At 41.7% G+C, this 11,777-nt stretch overlaps 1 protein-coding gene across 3 annotated transcripts in view; it reads right to left on the bottom strand.

Annotated features, from left to right (window-relative positions):
* Positions 1-11,777, bottom strand: part of NHSL1 (NHS-like 1) — a 146,248-nt gene that overhangs the window by 64,453 nt on the left and 70,018 nt on the right. For all 3 annotated transcript variants that reach the window (XM_010844220.1, XM_010844221.1, XM_010844222.1), the window contains exon 2: positions 646-798. In XM_010844220.1, the coding sequence (XP_010842522.1) occupies positions 646-798 (153 nt within the window). The remainder of the gene's footprint in view (positions 1-645; positions 799-11,777) is intronic.

Below are 11,777 nucleotides of genomic sequence, written 5' to 3'. Positions count from 1 at the left end.
GGACTATAAAGAAAGCTGAGCACCGAAGAATTGACGCTTTTGAACTGTGGTGTTGAAGAAGACTCTTGAGAGTCCCTTGGACTGCAAGGAGCTCCAACCAGTCCATCCTAAAGGAGATCAGTCCTGGGTGATCATTGGAAGGACTGATGTTGAAGCTGAAACTCCAATACTTCGGCCACCTGATGCGAAGGGCTGACTCATTTGAAAAGACCCTGATGCTGGGAAAGGTTGACGGCAGGAGGAGAAAGGGACAACAGAGGATGAGATGGTTGGATGGCATCACCGACTCAGTGGACATGAGCTTGGGTAAACTCCGGGAGTTGGTGATGGACAGGGAGGCCTGGCATGCTGCAGTTCATGGCGTTGCAAACAGTCGGACTCGACTGAGCGACTGAACTGAACTGAAAGGGTTCTAACCCAGAAAAGCCTCTTTGAGGATACATTTGCCTATCTGTAAATAGGCAGCTTTCTATAGACACCAGATCATACTTAGCATGTATTAAGCTGTATTTATGATAACTTACAAAGACACAGCATAGTATAAGTTCATTTTAAGCAGTCTTTTACAAATAGCAACCGAATCTATGTTTTCATTTCTAACAGCCAAGAATGCAAGAACATCAAGCTTGGCGAGTTTCATCTTACCCCTCAGTACTGATTTGAGGTTGAGCTTGGCTTGGCGGTGCAGGTCCTCCACGCAGGGGGGTCTTGTGGTGGGGAGGAACACATTCTCCTGCTGGTGCCATGGAGCAGTGTAGTGGACCGTCCATCGACTCTCCTCATCTAGGTTGGAAACAGCTGTAGAAAGAGAGAATACATTCAGGTTTTAAAGTAACTGTGTTACATCAAGATGAGTTCTGGGTACCTAAAACACTCACAGGTAAGGACCAGCAAGGGAGAAATGGAACAAATTCTGAATAAGATTCAATCTTAGACCCCAGGGGTCTTTCCACTGTGTTTTGTGTTTGTTTAGTTAATTGCTTCCCATCTTTTTAGGCCCTCCTTTTACTCCAAAGTTAGAAAATGATTAACAAAATCAATAAAGACCTCCTGCTTCACTCCATCATAACAAAATCTATTCATCATCTATACTATGTCACTACATTATAAATGTTAGATTGCAAGACAGAAAACAACTTTTCTACTAAGAACCTGGCACCAATTCCTTCCCCTCTAAAGCATTATTTTAAAACACCACTGTTATAAACTCATTTAAAATTTTAAAAACTAAGCATAAACATTCAATGTAATACATTTAAATAGCATAGTTCAATTAGAAATCCATTCGTGCTGAAAAATTTTCTCTGCACTTCCTGCTTTCATGGAATATGTTCATATTCAAATGTTTTTAGAAACTCCAATGCAATTGATTTTTCCCAACACAATCCAATTCAATTCAATTTTTCCAACACAAAAGAGACTGAGGACATCAGAGGAAGAAATGGTAGGTTAAATCTCTATGATAATTTTCCTTTTACATTTTAGGGCTTAAGATTGCTTTGTCTATTTGATTTTTCCTGACAACACAACCCAAGAAGGGCTACCGATGGATCCCAATATGAAACTGACAACATCATACAAATTCAACAACAATTTTTTAAAATATTTTTTATATAGCCGTTGCTGTAAGCCAGCATTGGAGAGACCAGAGAAGTTTGAGAAGGACTCTGTGTTGAGGTGTTTACTGAAGGTGACAAGTCTAACACCTGTAAACCAGCAGATATGACAACTGTGAGTCGGGGGTAATCTTCCCCTCTCTGACCTATGCCACAGAGGATACACTGGGCATACACGTTTCTACAACATAATACGTCCCTGGAAATGAGACCATAAAGTAGATTCATAAAATAAAATGAACAGGCACACATGAACTATTGAACCTTTCTGTGTGAACATGTTTAAAATTAACTCAATGTACCTAACAGCACAGCTATTAAAACCATTATACAGATCAAATGAGCTAATATATGGAAAGTCACAGCTTATGAAATAACTCATGAAAAGAATGGTTGTGGCAAGATTAGTGCAATTACCTGAAGGGAGTCCCTGACTTTTAGAACCATCAATGAAGAGGAACTTGGCCTTTCTCAGTGCCTCTGGGAACATGAGTCACCCCACAGACCAGAGTGAGGTCAGCACTCACTACAGGTAGTGAATTCCACAAGCCCACCTTTAAATAATTCACTTTCTAAATCATCCCACTCTCTCCAGTGATAAGATAAATTAGTACTACGTATGTAATATACAACATTATGAACACAATTAACACTGTTGGGTTATATATAAAAGTTGCTAAGAGAGGATGAGATGGTTAGCTAGCATCACCAACTCAATGGATAAGAATGTGAACAAACTCCAGGGATAGTGAAGGACAGAGGAGCCTGGTGTGCTGCAGTCCATGAGGTCACAAAGAGTCGGATATGACTTAGCAACTGAACAACAAGATAGTATGTCCTAAGAATTCTCACCACAAAGAAAACATTTTCTTTTTCTTTTGTATCTATATGAGACTATGAATGTTCACTACACTTACTGTGAGAATCATTTCATGATGTCTGCTAGTCAAATTATTATGCTATACACCATAAGTGGATACAGTACTGTATGTCAATTATACATCAATAAAACTGGACAAATTTTTAAAAAAATCATCCCACTTTCCCTACAAACTGCCAAATGGAAAAATAAACATTGAGAACTAGACATCAAGTTAAAAACAGAAACGTCCTGTGTACTTTCTGCTTTTAATGTTTACTAAAAGCTGCATGTAAATTCGGAGAAGGCAATGGCACCCCACTCCAGTACTCTTGCCTGGAAAATCCCATGGATGGAGGAGCCTGGTGGGCTGCACGCAGTCCATGGAGTCGCTAAGAGTTGGACAAGACTCAGCGACTTCGCTTTCACTTTTCACTTTCCTGCATTGGAGAAGGCAATGTCAACCCACTCCAGTGTTCTTGCCTGGAGAATCTCAGGGACGGGTGAGCCTCGTGGGCTGCCGTCTATGGGGTGGCACAGAGTCGGACACGACTGAAGCGACTTAGCAGCAGCAGCAGCAGCATGTAAATTAGGCACTTGGCATTTCACATATCTGTGGAACAAATGTTTTACATGGTACATAGAACTACAGTCGTAATCTATAAAATCCAAAGAGCCCTGACTTAGTTCTTAGTTATGATCTGAGAATCTTGCACAGGATGGAGCTTGCCGTGTGTCCTCCGAAGAGTAGCCAGTTAATTATAATGTTTTGTGCTGATGCCCATTGATTTCGAAGACTGAATTATCATACTTCATAGTTGGAAAATAATGAAAATGGAAACTCTTCCTACTCGCCAATTACAAATCAAATCCAAGTGATAGTGTCCGTGTAATTGCACATTCAGCCCCACCATGCGACTACCAACTGGCTCCTAAGAAAGAACAGTTGTCTCTCCCTGGTGTATCTCACTCTTGCCAGGGTAGATTTTTATCAGTCCATCCAAAGACAATCTATGATGAGGGGAGCTGTAGAAATGAACCCCAAGGGCTGTTCATTTGCTTTCTCCAGTTTCTCTTACCAATGCTCCTACCTACATTTATCCAGTTTAAACCCATGGCCCCAAAACTAAAATAAAATAAACAACTATGTAAAAACAAAACTGTTTATAAATAAAATTTATACTTTCCAAAGAATGAAGAGGCATCTGGATTTAAAGAAATTGAAACCAACTGTAAGTACATAATGAAGCCACATCACAGAAGTTGTGTGCTTTACAATGACTGATCAGTCTAGACAGAGGCTGTCCTTGAGCTCTTAAATAACTAACAGAGTGTAGGAGACTTTCAGAGGATCATCCCCACCAAAAATATGTGATGCATCACTCAGAGACTCCTCGTATTTAGCCAAAGAATTGAAACATCATACACTGTACATCAAGGCAGACATAAAGTAAATACAAGGGCTTTTTTCCCCCTTCTTCAAAGGATTATTATTTTTTTTTTTTTGAGAATCCCAATAGAAGTGAATTCACCTAAAATCCCAACCATAAACAAGTAAGTCATGCTTTTAAAAAGAAAAAGTCACATAATTCTGCCCTAGAGTTATAAAAGTCTGAGGTATTTGAACTTGGTATAGAAAGGAGTTTAACAAACACCAATTATGCTGTTTTACACTCTTAATTTCATCACTCAAAAGGATGAAGTCGTACATAAAACACACACACTTACTCACATATAGTGCAGAGAAAAGAAACTACTTACTTTTCTTCTTAAAAAGTTTAATCAAAGACTTGATCTTTGTATTAATAAAGACCACCATTTCCAGGACATCTACGTAGGATTAAACAATTTGAATCCTTTAAAAGCTCAGTCCAGCAAACAGGTGGTAATCAGCATTCTTCTGCTCCAGATTCCAACTTTTTCCCTCTGGTCTTGAATCCTCAGACATCTGCCTGGACTGATGTAACTTTGAGGTTGAACTTATTGTCAGGCAGTTACAAACCATTAACAGTCCTTGAACCTGAAAAGCTCCCACTGAAACCTAATCTTTAAGGCCGAGAGTCACCAGTGACATTGTATACAGAAAGAGAAAGCCAATCGCGGTTCTTATTTGCATGAGAGCCACATCTGTCTTTCTGCCTCGGTGCTCAGTGAGTCAGTTTCCTCTCCAACTGATCTGAAGTGCCTCCTCTCTGGAGTCCACAAAAACAGTAGAGAGTTTACTTCGTGGAAGTCAAGGTGAAGCAAAGGTGTTCCCCACTTTCACTGGGCCACTAAGAACATCCAGATCTTTTTACTGGAGCCGACAAGTCTTACGGCAAGTCTGTTGATTCTTTGACTCCCTAGTTAAGTCAGGCATTTGAACCGATTCAGGGGGGAGAAAGAGCCAAACTATTGTTTCCCCAACCACGCCCCCAGGCTCTGCCTCCCACACTAAAGGAAGGTTTGCAAGCAGTAAAACTTTATAATACAATCTCCAGGGAGCTGTAAATGATGACTTGGTTGTATTTTAGTTGCAAATTAGTACACCCAGTCTTCTCACCCAGTTTTTTTTTTTTTTTTTTTTTCTTGCCAGTGACGGAGAAAAGCATTGTCATTGTTCCAAAGGGTGATCTCGTCTGCATCTAGCTGCCACAACTCTCACCACCCCCGGCCCCCAAACTCTTAACTTTTCCCACTCCAAAGAAGAAAACAGATGATAAAGTAGCCTAATCATTTAAATCCGTATTTTAAATTTTAAAAACCTAGCCTAAGCACCAGGTTTTTAAAATTCCACACCAAACACCTCCCCAATGGGAGAGAAGAGGAACAATTTCTAACAAAAATTATCTGAGTTTTTCTCTTCAACGTGAATGTACTGTACTAAGTTGCAGTTCTTTTCTCGTGTGCAACTGGCCACAGAGAACTGGGTAAATATAAACAGAGAAGAATCAGAAATGTGGTACCAGCAGGCACTAGAAAAATACACTTCGGGGTAAAGAGACAGGAACAAAAAGGAAAAGAATACAAATCAAACAATATTATGATAGGGGACAAAGGAAAAGAATGCGCCTCAAAGCTCTCCCCAACTTCACTTCATGGCAAAACAGTTTTTGAAACATGTTAGACAACCTCTTATTTCATAGCTTTGGGCCAGACTTACAACTGAATGGAAAAATGTAATAACCCACTAATTCAAAACATTTAGTTTATAACAAAAGCTTTTAGTCAAAGAATAAAATTTATATAAGGGGCTCCCTCTAGGGAAAACTTTGGAATGATTCCTCCTCAAATCATCCCCCCCAACAGACACACAATCTTATTTTTTATACAACAAAATTGAAGCAAACAAAACCCAAAACACACATATTATCCTACCACCATACCTATTATCACGGATTTCCAACTTGTGTTCTTTCACCTATACACTGCTTTATTTAAAAGTAATTACATGGCCAGATGGCAAATGAGAAAAGACTGAGAGTATAAGTTAAATTATATAACTGCTTGAAAAGTGTGCAAAGTTCCCTTAGGATAACACATTTATAAGCAAGAGCTGCCTCTTAGCTCACTATACTCAAAACAGGGAGTAGTGGGTTCTAACCAGAAGCACTCCTTATCCACAGTCCACGAATTTCTGAGGTTGAACATTCCCATCTGGACTTCCAACTACAAACAGCACATGGCCTTTCACGTACGAAACAGTGGCACTGGAACTTTGATTTACTCATTCAAAGACAAATACTGAGCACGTACGAAGCGCCATTCATTTGAGATCCCTCTTGGAGCTTACATTACTTGACCATAAACCACAATTATATGGTATGTTAGAATGTGGTGAGTGGAATGGACAAAAGAAAAAGTTGCATAGGATAAAAGGGGTTTGAGAGGAGGAGGGTGTGGCCAGGTTGTAATATTAAATAGAGTCAGGATAGAGCTCATTGGAAAGGTGAGACTTGAGTAAAAACTTGAAGGGGGCAATAGCAATAGAACAAGAACAAGAGTCTGTGCAATGAGTCCAACTGGCTCTCATTTTAAAGAGGGAGGAAAGAAGTTTATTGGTAGTGAAACATTTCTAACCCACCAGGACTAGTCAGAGAAGTGCTCTAAGAAATGAACTTTGGTAAGAGTCACACATGGAGTAATCTCCTTTCTCATTAATAAAACCTGATATCGAGCGACCACAGTCATGTAAAGATAATGCCACTGGTTACACAGAGATCAGTGGCAAGTCTGGGGGTTAAAAAGCAGGGTTCCACCCCAGCATCTCACTTGGCGCCAATAGCAACGAACCCACCTGCCAATGCAGGAGACATTAAGAGACATGGGTTCTATCCCTGGATCGGGAAGATCCCCTGGCGAAGGAAACAGCAACCCACTTTGGTATTCTTGCCTGGAAAATCCCATGGACAGAAAAGCCTGGCAGGCCATAGTCCATAGGGTTACAAAGAGTCAGACACGACTGAAGCAACTTAGCATGCACGCCAGCATCCCAGGGCACACCGTCCTCTCGGCATTATTTTATGCTGCCTCTTAACTCCCTAAGTCCAGAGCTTCCGGAAGGAAACACATAAACTATGGTATTTATTGCGTTAAATATTAAGAAGGGTTTGGAAAGAGCTTTTTAATTATAAAGATTTCCCCAGTGGTTTTCTCATCTCTTACTTTACAATCTGTGTGTGCTGTGCTCTGCTTAGTTGCTCAGTCATGTCCAACTCCTTGTGACCCCATGGACTGCAGCCCACCAGGCTCCTCTGTCCATGGGGCTTCTCCAGGCAAGAATACTGGAGTGGGTTGCCATGATTGCCTCCAGGGGATCTTCCCAACCCAGGCAATGAACCCAGGTCTCAAACATTGCAGGCGGATTCTTGACTGTCTGAGCCACCAGGAAAGTCCAAGAATACTGGAGTGGGTAGCCTAGCCCTTCTCCAAGGGATCTTCCCAACCCAGGAATCAAAGCAGGGTCTTCTGCATTTCAGGTGAATTCTCTACCAGCTGAGCTACCTGGGAAGCCCCAGTGATTGCTCTAAAACTATCAATTCCAGCTTTGATGCACACATTATCTTTCCTGCTGTCTAAAATTCTATCGCCAATCATTTAAAAAAAAATTCTCCATGGTCACCATGAACTTCTAACCAGTACCAATGGTCTTTTTCTCTCTCATCTTTCTAGTTACCTTTTTAATCATATATACTAGTGATCCAGTTGTGGAGCTGTTTTTCATCAACACTGCAGACCACTATTTCCTTTCCTACATCTGACTGCTCCTTCTTTGGATTCTGACAAACTCTTAACAAGCTTCCAAGAGCCAGGTGTTAAATTTCTGCCCTATGCTATTGGTGGCTCAGAGGTAAAGCATCTTCCTGCAACGTGGGAGACCCGAGTTCAATCCCTGGGTCGGGAAGATCCCCTGGAGAAGTAAATGGCAACCCACTCCAGTATTCTTGCCTGGAGAATCCCATGGATGGAGGAGCCTGGTAGGCTACAGTCCACGGGGTCGAAAAGAGTTGGACACAACTGAGTGACTTCACTTTCACTTTCATGCTATTTACTTATTCCCCCTTAAAACCTTAATGATTTTGCTGGTGTGAGGTCAAGTCAGCAAATTATGGCTCTTGGGTCAAAGCCAGCTGCCCCCTTTATAAATGGTTTTAAAAAATTAAAACATAATCTCATGACATGTGAAATTATAAGACTCAAATTTCAATGTCTGACAGTAAAGTTGCTGCTACTGCTGCTAAGTCGCTTCAGTCGTGTCCGACTCTGTGCGACCCCATAGACGGCAGCCCACCAGGCTCCCCCATCCCTGGGATTCTCCAGGCAAGAACACTGGAGTGGGCTGCCATTTCCTTCTCCAATGCATGAAAGTGAAAAGTGAAAGTGAAGTTGCTCAGTCGTGTCCGACTCTTAGCAACCTCATGGACTGCAGCCTACCAGGCTCCCCGTCCCTGGGATTTTCCAGGCAAGAGTGCTGGAGTGGGGTGCCATTGCCTTCTCCAGGGACAGCACAACTATGCCCATGCCTTCATCTACTGTATAATCTGCTCTCAGGCTGCACACAACTGCAGAGTGGAATCGTGTGCCAAAGACTTAATACATGCCCGAAAGCTGAATATATCATTCTCTGAGAAGCTGACTTCTGGATGAAGCCACTGCCTTTAAACAGCCCCCTCAGTCTTCACTTCCATCTGCTGTCTTTCACTGGTCTGCCCTCCAGCTCCATCTTAACCACCCTCTACTCAAATCTCACATTATCTCTAGCTGAATGCCTAATTTAAGCCAGTTTCCTTAAATCTGCTGCTTATCATGAACTTTTTGATATCTATTAGGGATGATGGTCAATTTTTCAATGAACCAGACAGGTACATTTAAACGCCACTTAAAATGAGAGAACGGAGATCTAGATGCTAATGCTGTTGGAGCTAAGATGAGACTCTATGTGTCTTGATCCATCTCTAATTAGCACATACTAAGTTTTGCAAGGGGCTTCCCTCGTAGCTCAGCTGGTAAAGAATCCACCTGCAATGCAGGAAACCCCAGTTCGATTCCTGGGTGGAGAAGATCCCCTGGAAAAGGGATGGCCTACCCACTCCAGTATTCCTGGGCTTCCCTGGTAATTCAGATGGTAAAGAATCTGCCTGCAATGAGGGAGACCTGGGTTAAAGATATCTTTAGTTAGTATGTTCAAGTTAATATATCTTAACACAAAAGTCTTTATTAGAGTTCATAACTAATAAAAATATTTAAGACTAAAAATCTTCAGCTCATGTATTCAAGTTAATGTATCTTATATAAAAGATACATAGGGACCATAAATAAAAATATTTAAGAGTAAAGCATTATGCTCTAAAAATGCTGTCAAATATGACAAAGAAAAATATATCTAATATCACTTGAATAATCCTGGCAGATTATCCTGGTCCAGATTTTTGAAATTCTTTACCACCACTATTACATAAAAATTCCCATCCTTATTTCTAAAATTCCAATTCTGCTTAATCTTTCACTGAAATGAAATCTTACTTTTAACCAACATTTAAATTTTTTCTTCTAGGGAGTCATCTGATCATTTCTACAGTTATTCTATTACTTCCCAGGAGTAGGTGTATAACATACCAGCAAAGAGATAGAGGAATATTTTTAAAAGTAATTCATATTCTAAACATCTTAATTGTAAACGTGCACTTATGTTCCACCAGTCAGCAAGTTCACACTGAGTACTTATTAGCTGCCTTGTGTTAGGCATCCGGGTTAAATGTGAATCCAACATGGGCACTGACTTTTTTAGGAAGGTCATAGTCCAGTGGGGACGGCACACCCAAACAGATAAAAATAATAAAATCATGAATAAGTACAGGGAGAGAGATAAGACAATGCTGTTAACTGAAAAGATGACAAAGGGCACACAGCTCATTTATTTAAAAAAAATTTTTTTATAAACTAGTTTTTTGTGTTTGCATTTAGCTTTAGCCCCTATGTTGTGATCTGAAGCTTTAGGTCAGGAAACAGTGTCACAGTTTTTAAGAATTCAAGCAAATTCAAACATATTTTTAGTTAATGGTAGCCATTTCCTCAGAGAAGGCAATGGCACCCCACTCCAGTACTTTTGCCTAGAAAATCCCATGGACAGAGGAGCCTCGTAGGCTGCAGTCCATGGGGTCGCTAGAGTCAGACATGACTGAGCGACTTCACTTTCACTTTTCACTTTCATGCATTGGAGAAGGAAATGGCAACCCACTCCAGTGTTCTTGCCTGGAGAATCCCAGGGACGGGAAGCCTGGTGGGCTGCCGTCTATGGGTTGCACAGAGTCGGACATGACTGAAGCGACTTAGCAGCAGCAGCAGCAGCAGCCATTTCCTGGGTTTTCCCAATGGCTCAGTGGGTAAAGAATCCACCTGCAATGCAGGAGACACAGGAGGCGCAGGTTCAATCCCTCGGTCGGGAAGATCCTCTGGAGAAGGAAGTGACAACCCACTCCAGTATTCTTGCCTGGGGAATTCCATGGACAGAGGAGCCTGTCAGGCTATAGTCCAAAAGGTTGCAAAGAGGCGGACACAATTGAGCAACTAAGCAATTAAATGATACAAAGCATTACATACATCTTATGTGTACACTATTATATTTAAACTTCTGTCCAAACTTCAGACGACTCACCACCAAAAATTTAGTTTCCATCACCATACAGTCAACCTCCTTTATCCATATTGCCCTCCCCTACTCCCATCCCTTCTGGTCATCACTACTCTGGTCTCTGAATCTGTGTATTATTTGGTCTGTTTATTTAGATTCCACATATGACTGAAATTATATGGTATTTGTTTTTCTCCATCTGACTTATTTCACATAGCATGATACCCTCAAAGTTCATCCATGCTGTCACCAATGGTGAGATTTCATCTTTTTGTATGGCTGAGTAGTATTCCATCTTGTGTGTGTGTGATCTTTATCCAGTCATCTGCTGATGGGCATTTAATGGTGTTTGGAAAACTAGTGAGCCACATGACAAGAATGAAACTAGACCGCTCTCTCTCACCACACACAAAAACCAACTTAAAATGGATCAAAGACCTGAATGTAAGAAACCATAAAACTTCCAGAAGAAAACACAGGCAGTGTGCCCTTGACATCAGCTGTAGCAATCACTCTTTGGCTACGCCTCCTCATGACCTCATTTAGAAGACAAACAACTGTTAGGGAACAGAGGTGAAGAGTGGACCTGTTGGAAAAGTCCAGTCCTGGGACACAAGGAGAACTGCAAAGGCCTCAGTGTAAGTTTAGGGGAAATTAATGTAGAGAAGAGTGGCAAACGAGGTGGAGAGAGAGGCAGGGGCCTGACCCTGAGGGGCCTTGCTTGTCCTAAGAGGGCGGAATTCAGTGGGTGGCCTAGGGAGTCATTGAAGGAGTTTAAGAGAGGAAGTTGTACGGCCAGTGTGAAATCATAAAGACATCACAGGTGGAGGTGAAGAGAGCGCCTGAGTGGGCTTGACTGGAGGCAGGGAGAGAAGGCAGGGGGGACCCAGTCCAGCAAATCACGCCAGCAGTGAGGAGGTCAGAACCAGTCCTCATCAGATCAGATCAGTCGCTCAGTCGTGTCCGACTCTTTGCGACCCCATGAATCACAGCACGTCAGGCCTCCCTGTCCATCATCAACTCCCGGAGTTCACTCAGACTCACATCCATCGAGTCAGTGATGCCATCCAGCCATCTCATCCTCTGTCATCCCCTTCTCCTCCTGTCCCCAATCCCTCCCAGCATCACAGTCTTTTCCAATGAGTCAACTCTTCGCATGAGGTGGCCAAAGTACTGGAGTTTCAGCTTTAGC

This window comes from Bison bison, unplaced genomic scaffold, assembly GCF_000754665.1.
Source record: "Bison bison bison isolate TAMUID 2011002044 unplaced genomic scaffold, Bison_UMD1.0 scf7180017864198, whole genome shotgun sequence".
NCBI lineage: Eukaryota > Metazoa > Chordata > Mammalia > Artiodactyla > Bovidae > Bison > Bison bison.
Note: the sequence above shows the minus strand (reverse complement) of the source record. Positions and strands in the feature narration are given on the sequence as shown.